The 19,846-nt window shown below is 35.7% G+C and overlaps 1 protein-coding gene across 9 annotated transcripts in view; it reads left to right on the top strand.

The window, feature by feature from the left end:
- Positions 1-7,411: 7,411 nt before the first annotated feature.
- Positions 7,412-19,846, top strand: part of LOC131437447 (protein lifeguard 1) — a 196,848-nt gene continuing 184,413 nt past the window's right edge. For 3 of the 9 annotated variants that reach the window (XM_058606804.1, XM_058606803.1, XM_058606805.1), the window contains exons 1-2: positions 9,616-9,765; positions 18,458-18,484. Coding sequence is in view for 3 of the 9 variants with exons in the window: in XM_058606802.1 (XP_058462785.1) it covers positions 7,427-7,505 (79 nt within the window). In the remaining 6 variants the exon portion in view is untranslated. Of the gene's footprint in view, positions 7,506-8,301; positions 8,449-9,614; positions 9,766-18,457; positions 18,489-19,846 lie in introns of those variants that run through there. The other 6 variants (XM_058606810.1, XM_058606807.1, XM_058606806.1 and 3 more) reach the window with 6 other exon arrangements.

Here is a 19,846-nt window from a genome sequence, read left to right as displayed (position 1 = left end):
ACCCAGGACAGTTTTATCAAACACTTTTCACAAAAACTGTGTTAGATTCGCACTTAGCAACGGGGATTTGAGCAAACCTAATATAAAATTCAGGTTCGAAACTGACTCGATTTTCAGTTAAACGTTGTAACTAGAAAACGTTGAAACGAAAATGAATTTAAACAAACGGTTTGACAGCAGTTAGGGTGAAAACTGGTTAGGTTTGGCATCAAGCGAAAACGATATAAAATGTTTGTTATTTTTATCAAAATATTTATTAAAACAAACTAATCGACTCAGAAAAATCAGATATCTAGTTTCAAGCAACAATATTTAGTATATCTAACCAAACTTTTTGTCACTATTTCAATCGTTGCGGGAAACCAAAATTTTGTTACTTTTACAATAATTTTCTCTGCGTGTAATTTGTATTATATTATGCATAAAATCCTAACCTATAAAATGCAGTAACAACACAGTCAAGGAGTAATCCTTTATAGATATAAACCGTAGTGTCAAAAACAAGCCAGTAGCCTAATAAAAGTTTACACCAGCTTTACTCACGTACAAAACAACGTATTAATTGCGATATTTCAAAACGAAAATTACGTGTTATCAACAAAATAATCCAATAACATTTGGAACATTCACAATTGCGCTGACGTCATCATAACCAATTTACTGTATATTTTCAGTACCAGAGGCATGTTACCTGATAACACATAACAATCTGTGTAAAGTAAAATTTTATTGATCTCGTTCAATGTAAACTAATTTGTTCAAATGTTACCCACAAACAAAGCGTAAACATTTAATCAATAACATGACAAAATATTTTCACTCACCTATTGGCAATGAAGAAAGCATTTAGCAGGAAGAATAAGAAGATTACGTCTATTTAAATTAAGCAGTGCAGTTAAGGTATTAGGAAGCGCAATTCGAGATTAACGAAGTCAACAATTATCAATATTATAAAAGATATTCGTCTCTAATACATTCATCTCCAGAGATGCCAGATATTTTCATATAAAATTTAAATTACTCTGTATAAAAATTCTATATATATATATATATATATATATATATATATATATATATATATATATATATATATATATATATATATATATATATATATATATATATATATATATATATATATATATATATATATATATATATATATATATATATATATATATATATATATATATATATATATATATCTGTATTCACAAATCGGAATTTTTGAAATAAAGTAATATTTGAATAATGTTATTGTAACATATAATGATATTAGAATGAAGAATTCCATGAGCGTTCAATACTCATGTCTCACTCTAAAACGACCAAATTGAATATATGTAATTTTTCATCAACAATCGGAATAAACATAACATAGTTTCTATTACATATACCTTCAAAATGTTGACTTCATAAGCTCACGTGGGATTTCTGCACTTCACGTGCAACCTTAAGTCATGTCATCCAAGACTTAGTCTAGCAAGTATGTTTCGTGATGCTCGATTCGAATTTGTCTAGGTTTCAAATATTAATATACCAAAGAGAGCTCAGACAAAAACAGTTTTTTTTGTTTTAATTATAGAGGTTTTAACCTTAAGGTCATTCGCCTCTTCGGGTAAGAACAGCTTTCTGATCATATGTGCCGGGTTGGGGATCGAACCCTGGTGGACTGCGTGAAAGGCATCGACTTACCCATCACGCTATATCCTGCAAATTTTAATTTATTTTTCCAATTTTTTGTGAAATCTGTTTATATTCTGTATTAAATATTTGTGGAATCTGTACATATGCTGTATGTGCATGTAAAAATCTGTATTATACAGATAAATCTGTATAAATGGCAGCTCTGTCATGCCTAAGACAAGACCAGCGATGCCAGATAGTAGTAGAGACATTTTTGAAATTGGAATTTTTCTTGAAAGCGCGAGGGTGAAAAGTTTTTTTTTGCTCGCCAGGTAAAACTAAGTCCCGTCGTTTTCCGTAGATAAATTCAAATTTCCGTAGATATCCGTAGAAAAAATCCAGTTTCCGTAGATTTCATCTACGGGTCCATAAAAAACCTTCGAATTAATATCTATGGAGATTTCTCTAAATCTGACATCGTTGGACAAGACCTGACAACTGCAGCGTTGCCTATATTCCAGATTTCTTCAGATTTTGCAGATATCACTAAGCCTAGAGTGACTATAATCAGAGTGGCGACAGCTGTTCGTTTGGAATGACAGCTACCAGTTCCAAACGAGCAAACGACCTGTCAATTCAATGTAAAGCTAATGGAATATTTTTAATTGTTGCCAGCATTACGGATGAGATGTCGTCACTCTGGTTATAGGCACACTAACTAAGACAAGACCTGACAACTGGGGGGGCTGCTTTTGTTCCAAAATGGACCAGTTTCTGATTGGCTGATTTTGAAGTTGCCACCCGCACATCGTGAAAAGAAAAAATATTTGCAAGACACGCGAGCAATGATGCCAAGCTAAGACAAGACCAGACAACTGGCTTCTTATTCTTCCTTTCGAATCATCCTTTTCGTCATTTTCGCCCTGTGGGATAAATACTAAGGTATCGGCGACAGTGTAGCCATATTTACAGATTTTTAAATAATTTTATGATAAGAAAAATATATTTATTTAATTTAAATTTTTTGATTTGCAATAAACATGAAAAATGTTTTGGTGAATGCTTTTTTTATTACATATTAATGCCTAAAAACAATTAATTGAGCTTTGATGACAAAACACGAAATATCTCATGTGGAACTCAAAATCGATTCCATTGTTGACGTATTACTGGATCGTTTGGAAACCGAAAAAATCTTGTTTGGATAGAATTGCTTAGTGCGACCACAGTGTGAAACACAACAGTTCATTTTTCTCGTAAAACTAAACACACTTTCGAGTTTACACTAATTTAACCAATCTTTTATGGTTACACTTTATTTCACTAAAAAGACACTTCAATGCTGATTTTATTACATGCTTGCTGATTTTATTACACAGTGCTGCCATTATAAACTATAAACAATTTTCATTTTCATTAATGAGCTAAAATTATTCATTTAAATAAACTTGATTTCGGATTTTCTTTATACTTGGCATCATTGCTCGCGTGCCCTGCAAATATTTTTTCTTTTCACAATGTGCGGGTTGTCGTATCCAGAGATGCCAGGTCTGCCGATTTGTCTGTAATTCTGCAGATTTTGAGTATAGTGTTGCAGACATTTTTTGTTGTGCAGACTTTGACAGACTTTTGAAGTTCTCGCAGACTTTCGTCTATATTTACAGACTTTTGAAATTTCCGCGACCTTTTTTTTTTGCTCATCAAGTCAGTTTTGCGTGTCATAGTTTATAGAGAAATTGCTGCCAGTAAGACTGCCAGTTGCTGACTGCAGATTTATTTTTCAGATTTACAGACCCTGTCTGCAGATATTTGAAATTTTTACCTGACATCTCTGGTCGTATCCTTTGCGATTCGTCTCAATTTCACAAGACATCTTTCTCCGGCAACTGTTCTTGGATCACTACTCGAGTTTTATTTTCCATATTTCTAATATCTCTGTCATTGTTTCCAAATATAGCTTACTTCGATTCTCTCAGTCGAACGTAGTAAAGCTATCAAGTTTACTCCATCGTGAGAATACTTAGCATTTAACATTCATTCTTATAAATTTTATAACACTTCTGATATACACTACATATCTTTTCACCTCTACTCTATTAGTAAATATGTTATTTTTATAATCAAATCTTGCATGCTAATTATTATTTGGAACATAAATTGTTTTATAGATACAAACAACCCAAGCCACTAAAAAGTCGTCGACCAAAAGCTGCAGAGTATTTAAAATAATCCACTTTCAAATCCATTAAAAGTTTACTTGATTTCGGCATAAACTTTTCGTTGTTTAAATGTACAGGTGGAAACTCGAATAACTTGACAATACGAACAAGCAAAGTTCTGCGAGGTGTTTAAAATGTTAGACAAATATTTGGCAATTTAGAAGTACAGAACAAGTTCCAAATGAGTAGTATGAATGGAACTAGTTGAACAATCTATTCCAGAAACTGCTTAGAGGTTCACTCAATAGCATCGTGTGAACTTTCAAGAGTGTTATTAAAAAAAAGTAATTTTAATGTTATTCCTGAACCTTGTAGCCTGCCTGAGCCAACTCGTTTCTTTGATTCGAACATTTAGTAACTTGAGAATTCGCACTAAAACCAGAGCAATTTTAAATAAATTGTGGCTTGTCACATGAACTCAAACGTAAGTCATCAGATTCACGTTCTCTCGATCGAGTTCAAGCGTGAATCCGTTCGAATCGTGTCCTCTCGCACGAATCTGAACAAAAATCCATTTCCATTCGTGTCCTCTTGCTCGCACGAAACATAAATCCACACGAATCGTGTCCTCTCGCACGAATCCCAACATAAATCCATTTCCATTCGTGTCCTCTCGCTCGCACGAAACATAAATCCACACGAATCGTGTCCTCTCGCACGAATCCCAACATAAATTCATATCCTAATAAATCTATTCGATTCGTACCATCTCGCTCGAATTCTATTTGGTTGAAGCGTGTCCTTTCGCACGAATTGAATTTATGTTTCATGATTTGTGTTCTATCGCACAGTCATGTCTTTTTTGTTTTTTCTAGCACAAACCGGAATAATAAGTTGGCAACAACATTACACTTGCTGTTAGAAAGAAGTTCCAAAGCCAGAATATGTTTTATCAAATAATTTTCGAATACCTACAAAATAACGGGAGCTGCTGCGCCATTGTCGTATCCTTTGCGATTCGTCTCAATTTCACAAGACATCTTTCTCCGGCAACTGTTCTTGAATCACTACTCGATTTTTTTTAATGTGGAACACATTTTTGTTTTCTATATAGGGGTGCAAACTAGAAACTCAAGAAAAATACATGTAGAAATGTGGTCAGGTTTCGAACAATTACAGTTCAGTCAATTTTGTATCAATTATTAATATCATGCCACCATTTGATTGGAAATATTTCTACGCATTGATTTGAATGTTCATAGCCATGTATTTTTAATAGTATATCATTGAAATGTTGATTAATAGCTAGCAGTGTCCTATTTTGCATGCAAAAAATCTCCGGCATACCGGATTTCCCTGCCATAGTCGACGGTTTTGAAGGTGTAAGCGATATATCAAAGGGAAAGCAGCGCTCTGATTGGTCAATCGATGCAAAAGCGAAGCTGTTGGAAACACACGAAGCTATAAATATAAGCAAAATTATAGCTAACGTTTCAGTCCTACACGTAGCTTGCTAGAGGTAGGTTGTTGCTACACAGCAAGACAAAAAGTGCCATAAAACGAAGCTTTAATTGGTATGCCCTGATCTTGTGTCATGAAAGATTGGATGAAATCCCATGTTATGTCGTTTCGCCTGAGAAATTGACAACTACCCCAGGGTAAATTTTGAGTGCATAAGATAAATTTCTTATTTATATAAGATGAACTCGATTGATAATGAGAAAAAGTTTATCACTTCAACCGAAATCGCAGAATGGTAGTAATGGATAGTAGAGAAACGCTATAAAAATAACTACTTGCATACAAAGTGTGAACTCAAGCTTGGCGAAAAGAAGCTTAAATATCGATATCTGTATCGCAAGCATATGCAAACATATAATTGCATACATTTGGGCTATTGATGTAATTTCGTCGGCTAAAAAACAAATACAAATCATGACAAATATACTCTATATTTTGGGTTCGCGTGTTCGGTGTTGGTTCATAATAAAGACTAAGCAGCCTCTCGTGCATTTGCGGATTCAAAAGTGTGACGATTAATTGAAAATGTCGATCATTAGAAATTTTGGTTGCCTTGTTCCACATCAATGGCTCGAACAACCCCATGGGGCTGATCCTTGTAGTTTTTTCCATATTTCTAATATCTCTGTCATTGTTTCCAAATATAGCTTACTTCGATTCTCTTAGTCGAACGTAGTAAAGCTATCAAGTTTACTCCATCGTAAGAATACTTAGCATTTCACATTCATTCTTATAAATTTTATAACCCTTCTGATATACACTACACGGGTGGCAACTTCAAAATCAGCCAATCAGAAACTGGTCCATTTTGGAACAAAAGCAGCCCCCCCAGTTGTCAAGTCTTGTCTTAGATGCCAAGTATAAAGAAAATCAGAAATCAAGTTTATTCAAATGAATAATTTTAGCTCATTAATGAAAATGAAAATTGTTTATAGTTTATAGTGGCAGCACTGTGTAATAAAATCAGATTCAAGCCTTTTTTGTGAATTGAAGTGTCTTTTTAGTGAAATAAAGTGTAACCATAAAAGATTTGTTAAATTAGTGTAAACTCGAAAGTGTGTTTAGTTTTACGAGAAAAATGAACTGTTGTGTTTCACACTGTGGTCGCACTAAGCAATTCTATCTATACAAGATATTTTCGGTTTCCAAACGATCCAGTAATACGTCAACAATGGAATCGATTTTGAGTTCAACATGAAATATTTCGTGTTTTGTCATCAAAGCTCAATTAATTGTTTTTAAGCATTAATATGTAATAAAAAATGCATTCACCAAAACATTTTTCATGTTTATTGCAAATCAAAAACCGAGTCTAAAAATTTAGGCGAGCAATGATGCCAAGTATAAAGAAAATCAGAAAACAAGTTTATTAAGATGTACAATTTTAGCTCACCAATGAAAATGAAAATAGTCAGAGAATGTTTCACTTTTTTCAATCTAATTTGTAATAAATGTTTATAGTGGCAGCACTGCGTAATTAAAATCAACACACTGAAAATAATTTGCACGCTAGCAACATGTGCAAAGCATTTGATCTATCACTGCTTGTAGAACACATGAAATTCATGAAAATATACACTTAACTCATAAAATGAGTGTAAAAACTGTTGATATGTAGTGGAAATCATGCTACGTTTATATGAAATGCACTTAAAAACTATCAGATATATTGTTACCTTTAGATTTTATATGCATTTCATGTGAATGTCACATTGTTTTTCACATAGATTTCAATTGAAACAGAGTTGACCGATTCAAGTGTTTTGCACGTACATTTGTGCTGTAGTCATTCCCACTAGAAAATGAAGTGTTTAACACATGTAGTTCGATTCAATAGCAAAACACATCATATCCAAAAGAAAAACACATCAAAGCTAAGTGAAAAATAATCTAATCTCGCATCTTAGTGAAATTGCACATGAAATCTTGAAACAAATCGCTTTGGTTATGTATTGATATGAAAAAGCATATGAAATTGAAGTGGTGTTAACATATGAATCGATCGTGCAAATTTTTATCAGTGCACCAAACCATTTTTCTTTTTAGTGAACTGAAGTGTAGCCAAAAAAGATTTGTTGAATTAGTGTAAATTTGAAAGTGTGTTTAGTTTTACGAGAAGAATGAACTGTTGTGGTCCACACTGTGGTCGCACTAAGAATTTCTATCCAAACTTAACTTTTCCGGTTTCCAAAAGATCAGGTAATAAGTCAACAATGGATTCGATTTTGCGTCCAACATGAAATATTTCGTGTTTTGTCATCAAAGCTCAAGTAATTGTTTTTAAGCAATAAATAACAAAAAATATGCATTCATCAAAACATTTGTCATGTTTATTTCAATACAAAAATCGATTCTAAAATTTAAATTTAATACATTTTTTTTTCTTAGCATAAAGTTTTTAAAAAATCTGTAAATATGGCTACACTGTAGCCGATACGTTAGTATTTATTCCATGGCGAAAATGACGAGAAGGAAAATTCGGATGGAAGAATAGCGGCCCTTACACGATCATTAAAAGTGTCATTACTAAAAAGTAATGGCACTTTTAATGATCGTGTAAGGTCTACGAGTTCAGTAGTGACACGAGTAATGATGGAATTCCGGATTTTCCATCATTACCACCATTATTTCTTCTTCTTATTTTTTGTGTGGAAGTGCTGAATATCTTTAGAACTATACGCGAAAAAATGACAAAGTGTAGATTTAAGTTGTTAATATTTCATTAACCTTAACGTTTTAATGGCAAATCAAATATATTTTCAGCTGAACGAAAATAAAAATATTGCTATTGCTATTGCTGGAGTAGTTACAAATACTCATCATTAATAATGAACGTGTAATGCTAAAAAGTAATGATTACAGTAATGCAGTAATGACGAGCGTTTGAGCAGAAGTGTCATTACTTAGTAATGACACATTTAACGATCGTGTAAGGGCCGCTAATAACCCTCTCAGCAGGCCGTTCAATTTTGTTGATTTTTGATCGCTTGTTGAACGATATATTGCACGAAATATTCGTTCAATTTGCTGGAACGGTTTGGTGTTGTTTTTTCTCTTGCAAAAGTAGTGTGAAAACTAAGTGTTACCTTTACATAGAAAGAAAATTTGTTGTTATTCTACGTGAAGTAGAAGTATTGTGCAGGTATGTATTGTTAGTTTAAACAAATGAGTGGAGAAAACTTCAGAAATTCTGCAGTAAAACTAGTCCAACGGGGCTCCAACTCCTCATGTTAAAAATGGCTCAACAATGGACCTCTGTCTGCCGGGTTTGTTGAACGAAAAAAATGGCATTCGGTTCAACGGTCTGTTTCAAAATCGGCAAACGAAGGACCCGTGTTGGCCTCCCGTTGAACGATTGATTGGACTTTCATTGGACCAATGATACAACGTATTGGACCAATGAAGGACCACCGTTGAACGTTTTTTTCTATGTGGGAAGAAGCTAGTTGTCAGGTCTTGTCTTCAAGGGTTCCAGGTTCACAGATTAATCTGTGTTTCAGATTTTCAATTTTCTGCACAGATTTTTAAAATGACACAGATTTCTGAAAATGATCGCAGATTATCATAGATTCTGGAATAAATCACAGATCGAGCACAGTTTAGCACCAAAAAGTACACAGCGGTTGAGGGAAAAGGAACAGAGCGTGTTGGTAGTGAGACCTTTTTTTTGCTCACCAAATTGATTTCGATCTGGTACGGGAAACGGGCACAGATTTTCACCACCCCGGTGGTGCGATTGTCATCTGCATACGATTGGCTTGAAGCCGAAATTTTTGGTTCTAGTTCGCTGTCAAATGCTGTGTTTAAGCAGTGTTCACATTTTTCTTCATGCGGTTGCACCAACATAAGGAAATCATTTCGATGGAATTTAATCAAACTATAACAAACCCAAGGGAAGGACGCTTAGAACAATGTGCCAATCACACATTAACACAATGCGTTGGCGCATTTATCAATATTGGCACTTTCGTTTTCATACAGTTGCACAGTTGCGGCACACAAAGGGCTCAGTTTTGACAAGTAGCTGTTTCATGGGGAACAGCATGGCATACTTAGACTCACAGTATATCACGTGTTTTTTTAGAGGCACAATATAGTTTGTGTTAAGCGACTCTCCCCTTGAACAAACCACTTTTTTTCTTATTCAAAAAGAGGTCAAATTACTTGTTTTGCAGAGAATACTACACAAGAGTTATATTTATATTGGGTTTGAAGAAATTAACTTTTGACACCAGTGTGGTTTTATTATATGGTATGAACGTAGCTTAACATATTGTTGACAACAACGCCACCAAAACAAAAAGCGTCGATTTCAGGAACCAGCTTCCATAGCGGGGGGTGATTTTCACAGACAGGTTTTTGGCTTGATCACAGATTTTTGAAAAAATGACCTGGCACCCCTGATTACCATTTGATGTTAAAGTAAACAAGTTTTTACAAAAAAAAATCCCGTGCAAAAGTAAGTAATCACGTAGTAAATTAATGGAATTTTTCAATAAGGTTGCATGAGATGTCAATAAATTTCTCACTAACACTCGGTGAAAAGTCATATGTACAGTAAAATTGATAATATGAGTCATCCGCATAAGTGAATTTTCGAGTGCCTTTTACAAAATTTACCTTCTGAGAGAGTATTAAGTTTTTGGATCGTGAATATCTCCTGTTATATCCAATGTATCAATATAATGCGTTCAACATGCCCTCCAAAATATGATCATCAGTGTATAATACCTAGGGTTGGCAGTATCGGGCTTAGAAGAAGTTGCCGGGCCACAGTGCGAACGACTACTCTGGAAGATTCATATTATTTAATTCGTTATGACGTAAAGTAATCATTAACTTTGAATCAATACGCTACGAAAGACAAATTGAGAATCGAATTTCTTTCAAACCTTCTCCAATCACTGGGACTGTTCTACCGTTTTACCTATCCTTGGATTTGATTACACTTCTCAGAAGACAATTTGATTGAACGTTGTATATTTTCACTTCCCTTTTCCGATATAGATATATTTTTAATCTTATTCGTATATCCTTATATCGCAAGAAAGCTACTTCACAAGTTAATCGCAAGATTTTATATATTTTCGTTGCATTCGTTCGCCTGATGAAGATATACGATGTAAAAAAATATGTATTTCTTTCTAAGAGATTTCCTTCTCGTATGTAATGATCATACGAATTAAAGGTTAGCTTAGCATCATGATTATTTTTTCAACAAGTGAAAAGTAGGAGACAATACCCAATTTTGCGTTTCAGCTAGATGTTCAGTAAAAGTGTTGAAACAACGTATTGTCCCATATAGGTTCTATGTTAATCATTGCAATGAAACCCTGAATGTTATTGGTAGATGATCTGAATCAAAGTCAGTTCACTACAAATGTTACATTGATCTATTAGAATCAGATCAATTGTAGAAGGATTTCTCATCAAAGATAAATTAGATGGGCTATTGGAAATAAAAATGGCTAAAAACCATCGGAGAGTGCATAATAAAGAACTCATACTTTCTGATTATGTTTCTGATGGTTGTACGACAATCTCTCGAAAACCATTTCCCAGAAAGAAGCAACGAAGTATTTTCCCCAGAATGTACCATTCTCCAGAAAACCATTGTCACGAAGGTATCAATTAGTAGAAAGACATACAACAGAATGTGCCATTCCCCAGAATACCATCTCCCAGAAGAAGCAAATACCTAGAAACTGTTTCCCCATAATGGAAAATAATACAGAAACAGCATAGGAACAGATCTTTTACCAGAAAAGCATCTACTAAAATCAGGCGCATATACATGGCAGCGGCCACGCAGAAATCACCTCTGTCTAGTTGCGTGCGTTTACCCGGATTACCCAAAGCTAGGGGCTATCCCTCAGGTCATTAAGTCATTAAAAACGATGAGGCGTAGCCGCATTAGACCTTCCAAAGTCGCAGTAAACCAGAACAAATTCTATTAAGCAGCATGTTGATCTGTTATGCCAAATGATCATTATGCCAAATATTCTGGACTTTGGTACATTCTGGGATTTTTTTCTGGATTCTCTTATTTTCTAGAGTTTATATTTCTGAAGATTAGTACTTTCTGGGCAATAAATTTCTGGGGAAAAAGCTTCGGGTTTTTATGTTCTGGAGAATGGTTTTCGGGGAAATGTTATAGAACCGTTTCAGCTCAATGTTAAATTTGTTGCCGAAACCGGGGCCCTCATATTTTTGGATTTTTTCACAATAGCCATCAGATCATTCGCAGTGACTCTACTTTCCTCAGGAATCAAGCTGTCTGATTGGTCAATCTCAGCTACGCTGTCAGCAACATTCTGCTAGAGAGGCGGCATTTTTTCCTTTTTCTGCAGTTCCTCTTCGACATCAACTGGAAGATCAGCGTATCGGTTGTTACTCAGCAAACGGTCGTTTACCTGTACATCATTTGGCTTCAGACGCTTAGCATCTTTTAGATCCCTCTCGGATTTATGGCGCGTTTTACCCATAGCTTGGGTAGGTAGAGAGCTGCGAATAAAAGATAAAACAACATCAAAATTAGTCGTAGTACGTTATTCGTCTATCCACATCGAGTGTTAGATGACAAATGAGATGATCGATTTTCGATCACGGTTCTCCTTTTATACGCAGTCAGTTGAAGATATGCATACTTAGAAAATTTCGCAGAATTCGGTAATTTTTTACCGAATTTTCAACAGCTGAACCTTCGGTAATCAGTTCGGTAATTAAATTGATTACCGATCGTGCGGTAATTGCTGATCTGTCAAATAACTACTGTACACTGTAAATCAATTGGATCTAACTGATTGTTCGGTAATTTATTGCTTGTTTGTTTTCCTTTGGTTAAAATTCTGGATTTTCGGATTTCAAAAAACAACACAAATTCACAAAAACGGATGAAGGAAATTCCAACCTGTTATGGCTATGGTTTTATTCCACGAAAAAGGTCAAATGTTCCGGCTGACCGGAATTATGAGCGCCTTCCAAAACACTGCACAATCCGTCGACTTCACCAGAAATTACTCTCGATTTTGTGTAGGCAGCAAGTGGACAAGTGATACAAAATTATTTTCTGCCTATAAGTAAACAAAAAGCTTTTAGTGGTTCAAATTTTTATAAAACTTATGCACCTGTACCTCAATCAATTCGATGAATTCTTCAAGATTGTTTTGTTCGGTTGATAAAAAGACACTTACTAAGAATTGTTTGACAGTTAGTTTCATGACAATCAGTTTTCACAGAAGTTCGGTTATTGGAAGATAATTTTGCCATACGGACAGTATGGTTTTTACCGTACTCGGCAACTATCCAGATTTACCATATGAATTAAATATCTATTTACAAAATTCTGTAATGAAAATTTACGTAAGACTGATCGTCCGGTAAAAATTTGCATAATTATTGTAAAAGAAAACTCATGTACCGAAATATCGGTCATTTCTATAGATTACTGAAATTTCTCGTCAAAAATATTACCGAACAAAGGAATTAAATCTTAGTGTGTGTGCCTGACTACTTCAAAATCGTCGTCCTTGCGCGAAAAAACCAAGCGAAAGTAAAGAGTTTTCCGCGTTGTTTTCAAATTTTGAAAAAAAAAACTCAATTTTTGAGTTGTTTGTGGTTATATTACATTGTTCTAAATATTATCCTTAATTCCTGATCATATTTTTGATGAAATAGTAAAAGAATTATGTTGCTGCCATTAATACAAGTCACGATTCACGATTAAGTTCTGCCCATTCTTCCATATGGCTAATTTTGAAAAGGCACCCCATAGTAAAGTAAGTCGTATTCACGACAAAAGTTGATTCTCTGTTGGCATTTTTGCTTCAGATACCTAATGTGACATCCCCAGGAGCCTTTGAAGTCGAACCAGACCCCGAGATATTTAAATGTGAACACCAGAGCTATGGTTTAATCCCTTAGTTGAAACTGTAATTGTGCTGGTTCTCGCTTCCTTGAAAATACAACCAGCTCAGCTTTCTCCGTGAAAAGCCCATGTGTATAAATTGTCGAAGGTATCTTGTAAAGATCGGCAGCTTTGGGTCCTATAATAGACAAAACGCTTTCGTGGGCTAGTTGTCTTAGCGTGCAAGATGTGTTGATATATTCATCAATGTGTGTGTGTAATGTCAGAGACATAACTGGATGTCGTGAATACGAATAAAACTGACACTCTTTCTTTATACATCCGAATATCAATTATTTGATCGATTGTGTGAATTGTGCAAGCTTTCCCCTTTTTCACTACTAGCAACGATACACCTTGACTAAAGTACAGATTAGTTACATTAAACAGTCTGACATACAATTAAATATTACGAGCTATCCGGTATAGTTATTTATGATCAAATAATGGTGGTTCTGTAAAAAAACCTTTTATAAAGGCGTTCGTGATGGAGAGTAACGAGTTGATTTCGAATCTATTCTGAGTCGATGCTATGCATTTTATATAGCAAATCAGCAGAAAGTTCTACTACAAACTACAACTGGTTGAAAATTTGCCGTATATAGTATAGTGAAAAAAAATTTCGCATAAATCTTTAGGTATACAATTATGATTCTAAATAGCAACATACAGAACATTGATGTTCTCTGTGTGTTCATCAATGTGTGTGTGTGTGTAATGTCAGAGACATAACTGGATGTCGTGAATACGAATAAAACTGACACTCTTTCTTTATACATCCGAATATCAATTATTTGGTCGATTGTGTGAATTGTGCAAACTTTCCCCTTTTTCACTACTAGGAACGATACACCTAGACTAAAGTACAGATTAGTTACATTAAACAGTCTGACATACAATTAAATATTACGAGCTAACCGGTATAGTTATTTATGATCAAATAATGGTGGTTCTGCAAAAAAAAAAACCTTTTATAAAGGCGTTCGTGATGGAGAGTAACGAGTTGATTTCGAATCTATTCTGAGTCGATGCTATGCATTTTATATAGCAAATCAGCAGAAAGTTCTACTACAAACTACAACTGGTTGAAAATTTGCCGTATATAGTATAGTGAAAGAAAATTTCGCATAAATCTTTAGGTATACAATTATGATTCTAAATAGCAACATACAGAACATTGATGTCGATTATTTCATTTTAGATTTGAATATTTCAGTGAGAGAAACTTTCAAAAGGCTGCACGGGATTGATTTCTGGCAGTCAGAAGGGTAAAATCACATAATTCTCTAAAATATTTAACACTGTTTGGATATAAACGACTGTTGCGAATTATGCACTGCTGAAATTGCACAAAGCTAATCAAATTATCCCAGATTTGCACTACACTGATGGTTCTAATTGCCGATTTGCAAAGAAGCAATCTTTAAAGTTCTTTAGACAACATTTGAAGCCATTAGAAGGGTTTTGCATAATGTTCCCCATTGTTGTCCATTTTTCGTTGTATTCTTCTCCAATGCAAACGACGAGCAGCAAGATGATGCAATCGATCTTCCTTGAAGGGAAACTGGCTCTGCGATCAGTGCGTTTGAGGTTTTATACCACGCAAACCGTCTGCGCTTTCATTGCCGACTGCTCTCTCTGGCGACCGAAGTCCAAATGAGAACACGACCAGAGCGTCTGAGGTTTTGTACCACGAAAAATAATTGCTCTCATTACTGACGACTGTTGCTTCCGACGATCGAAGTTTCAGAATGTTTACTAGAAACTTGAAAGGCTCTATTTTCGCGATGATACTTCTACTATTCCACTGTAAAACAGTGATTGAATCCGTGACCTCGATGGATGACGTAGCCATCGAAGGATACGATCGCTGAAAGACGGAACCATTTTGCAGTAACTGCTTCAAAAATGTTTTAACTGTAGGAATAAAAGCTATTAATAGGCTTTGAAAAGGTTCTGAAATATTGAAGGTAGTCATGATCCAGTTCACAATATCAGAAATTTTAACAAGCCCAGTATTTGGTAAGTTTTCTGATTGATCTGTATGGACTTTAACACTCTGCAACATTTCCGCAAAAAAGCGCTTGGAATTTTGCTTGAGAAAACGCTATATTTTATCCTTGCGCAATTTGTACGCGGTCACTTCTTACAGTAGAGACACTTTTCAATATCTCCACCGCAGGAGTTATCCGCATGACTCCCTCCACACTTAATACAATTGGATTTATTGCACCTATGGGATGCTGTATGTCCCAATTGGTGCAGTTCAAGACTCGCGGCACAAAAAGGGGAACAGGTATACGAACTCGGTCCTGGAGGACGTAGTTAGGCAAAGCCGAGCCAGCGAAAGTCACCCGATACAAGTCTGATGGGATATAGGACTTAGTTCCATCCTCAGCGATCGATACCGAACGCAATTGCTTGCAATCAAATATCTTAACATCAGCATCGCTCTCGTCAGTTGACAAACGAGGAGTTTTTGGACACGTAACACTTTTCAACATTTCCGCAAAAGAGTGCTTGAGGGAACGCTTCATTTTATCCTTGCGCAGTTTGTACACGGGACAATCAGATAGGTGCAGCGCCCTCACCAGTCTTTCATTGAATTTCATTGAACTTGCGTCGACCTTTTCAGTGTCTCCACCGCAGGCGTTATCCGCATGACTCCCTCCACATCTAATAGAACGGGATTTATGGCGACAATGGGATGCTGTATGTTCCAATTGTTTGCAATTAGTGTAGTTCATGACCGGTACAAAAAGGCAAACAGGTATACGAACTCGGTCCAGGAGGACGTAGTTAGGCAAAGCCGAGGCAGCGAAAGTCGCCTGATACGAGTCTGATGGCATATAGGACTTAGTCCCATCCTCAGCGATCGATACTAAACGCAATTGCTTGCAATCTTATATCTTAACACTCTTGAGGGGGGGGGGGGGGGGTTAAAATCGCCTACCCCATGCTCAAGAACGTCTACACAAGTCAGTCTCGGATCAGTGATCTCGCCGTCTATCTCGACTTCGCGAGCTGGAACATATACGCGATACTCCCGTATGAAGAGCTCACATTGAACGATTTCGTTAGCCTGTTTTGCACTGGCTAACAAAACCCTTGCTTGTCTGGGCCTACATTTTCAATTTTTGTATTGTAGAACCTCGCAAAGTCAGGTCTTTCGATAATCTAGGGATGAGTGTGCACGGAATGCATAAGAACGCAGGTTCGAGTCCTGTTTCTGAGTCTCCAAAAATCATCTTTTCTGTTCATTCATTTCGCTTCTCCAATGTATGTTTCCACTCAGTCATTGCAACAACTGAGTCTAATTTTTTTCCGTTCCGTTTCCGTTGAGTAATTTTTTCCGTTCAATTTGGCCCGTGTGTAAACCGCGTACGGTCCGGCCGGAAGTGCAAGCTCATTGGCATATTTTTATGCGAGATTTATTGCCATGAGATGATTCCATTTCGTTATCTAGAAGGTCAGGCAAATTTGAACCTTTTGCATGGCACGGATATGTGTCCGTGCGGGTAAAGATTGGAGGGCAAATGTAGTGGTATTGAACAATAGGAAAAAAATGCTAAGCTTTTAGATCTCAAACGGCGAACGTTTGAAACTAGCCCGGTCCTAGGCAATCAGTGTCTTGCAGTCTCTCACTGTACTGTCACAAACAATGTAGTTATCCCTGTGTGCAAAAAACCTCTAAGAAGAAAAAAGCGCACTTCACTAGTCCACGGTGCAACTCCAAGCGTTTGATCACTATCCAAACCTTTAGTATTTCAATACAGTAGCACTTGAAACTGCCTAACGGTATTGTTTCTACTGTTTTGTGTTGGTCTGGTGCTCTAGCTCACAGAAACAAGATTATTCTTTAATTGACGGATAAGCGGATGATCACGGATCGACACACAACTCACAACTGCTCTACCAAAAATTAGCATCCGAACGGTACGACGGTCGCGTAAGGAAATGACACTTAACTTGTTGAAATTCCCGTGAGATCCGGATCTACCATAAACTGATCTATATGATTTAGTACAACTTATTTATACTTTCTGTTTTGCTCACAGTGGCTGATGTAATAAGTTTACTTAGGCCATCAGAAGTGATGTGAAAATTCTTCTCTACAATATTAGCTCCGTTTGATAAATAGCGATCTATAATTTTGAAAGATACATTGATAAGACTAGATATTTAAACTAACTTTAAATAAAATAAGGTCGTTGCAGACTGATATTCTAGATTTAACGTCGATTACTTTCACCTTCTACTTGAGGGAGTCGAACATTAAATTTGAGTCCCCAATTATGGTCGTATAATGATGCGGTAATCAAAATCAAATAACATAAACATGAGTTGGTAAAAAATGGAAAAAATAGGAATAATGATAATCGCGTGATCGGATCTAGGGGAAAGAATTGAATTTTATTTTTCCCAGTGTTAGTAGCTTTGTGTAGTGAAATACTACGCTTGTTATATGTTACGACCATAGTTGGGGATTCGAGTTTAATATGCAACCCCCTTAAGTAGAAGGTAAAAGATAAAATCAATTCTTTCTTCTGATCATGCTCATGTGAGGCTGCTAAGTCTAGCTTTTCTGTTCTAAATTTAAAACTGATTCAATCTAGAGTAACTATCAGTCTTTTCATTTGATACCTTTTGCTTCTCCCAGTTAATGTTTGTCGAAAAGAACCAACTAAAATCGATATAATAAACAGCACTAAATTAAGCTAAGAATACAGGTAGGTACAGATAATCCAGGTTCTGAGCTCAGTTCCAAAACTCTATTTTAGAATTTAGTTCCAGAATCCAATCAAATGAGACTTCACCACGCAGGAAGTCCGTGTTGGCTACTGCTGATTGATTTGGGTCATCGTCGTCGAGTGCAAAAAAGGCAAGCAAGCGCGATGATTCCTCATTGTTTCTAAAATTTTTAGAATAGTAAATTTTTGAGTTACTTATGGTTACACTTACACTGTTGAGAATTTATTCATAAATTACTTATCATGGCATGGAGAAAGAATTGTATTGTTGCGTGTTCTCGATAAAGTTTTGTTAATTCTTCTACAGGGTGAATTATGAAAAGGCGCCCCATAATAAAGTAAGAAGCATTCACGTCAAAATCGTGATCGGTGGAATCGCTCTCTTGTAACAATCACCATATTTTATCAACATATATTTTATCATTTTCATTCAATTTTAAGCCCATGTATTGTTGAAAACTTTCTTATTATCCTCTAAAATTTGTTTCTTGCAGGTAACTGATAATCCACAAGAATGCACGGTAGGTATGAATGTATAGAAAATTATATCAATTTCATAAGTCCAGTCATCATATTTTGACGTAGTACTACGTTTTTATTTACAACGAAGGGGATACGAAATCAGTTCAAATCTGAATTTTTAATTTTCCCTGTTCAATTTTTTGTAATTACTTCAGTAATCAAAAGAAGTAGGTAATAAAATTGTTAGCAATATCACGTTTATTGCATAACAGTTCGGCTGAAAAGTTCGTATCGTTTAATAGAAACACACATTTTTTTGCCAAAATTCGTTTTTATTATTCAACATAATTGCTATCAGAGGCGATACAGCGATTATAGCGATCTTCCAACTTTTAGATACCATTTTTGTAGTACGATTTGTCCTTTGCCTCAAAATAGGCCTCAGTTTCAGCGATTACCTCTTTATTGCTTCTAAATTTTTTACCAGCGAGCATTCTCTTGAGGTCTGAGAACAGGAAAAAGTCACTGGGGGCCAAATCTGAAGAATACGGTGGATGAGGGAGCAATTCGAAGCCCAATTCGTTCAATTTCAGCATGGTTTTCATCGACTTGTGACACGGTGCATTGTTTTGAGCTTGAGCTTGAGCGACCACCCCTGGTTGCTACTCCGTTACTGATCGGAATTAGCTGAAATTGTACAGGGAGTTTTTAGATGATCCGACCTGGGACTGGTAAATAATCCTTCAATGTACATCTTCTGGTAATCCCAGAATTCATTGATCAGTACCGGCGCCGGCCAGGCCCGAACGTAGATCGTCTAAGGAATGGGAAGGGATGTTAGTCCAACACTTGTTGTTACTAGAGGCCGTATATACTACTGCGCACTCCACAAGTGTCACGGGAGGAGGATATTTGTTAGTAAAAATTTCAGTATTGGTATTATTCGCGCGCGACTCAGTATGTTCCGGTTTGAAGATGCTCGGATGCACCACTAAACTCACTGACTTCCCGAGTGAACGTTTCAACAATATCCTACATTGAAGTCCCGGGAATTCCCGATTCACAGCTCCTATTCGAGGAAACTGAAGAAAAATTTGAAATACTATCGCGTAAAGAATAAAAACTTCCCTATTTTTTTTAAATAAATGAAACTACTGTATCACAAAATAAACGAGCGAATAGGATTTAGACAAAAAAGTTGATTCATTGCATTGAAATATTCTAAACAGTTATTATAAAATCATTCTAAATCACCAAACAAAGGTCAACAGATTTCACTCGCGTCTCGATTATTTATTATTTCCGCTTTATTATTTTAATTGTTTATTAAAATTATTAAATGGTTATATTGGTTGATCTGGGCAGCCGGCTACCGAGAAAAATAGTAATTTACTGTTTGAATTATTAATATCAAGTGTTTT

This window comes from Malaya genurostris, chromosome 3 (genome assembly GCF_030247185.1).
Source record: "Malaya genurostris strain Urasoe2022 chromosome 3, Malgen_1.1, whole genome shotgun sequence".
NCBI lineage: Eukaryota > Metazoa > Arthropoda > Insecta > Diptera > Culicidae > Malaya > Malaya genurostris.
Note: the sequence above shows the minus strand (reverse complement) of the source record. Positions and strands in the feature narration are given on the sequence as shown.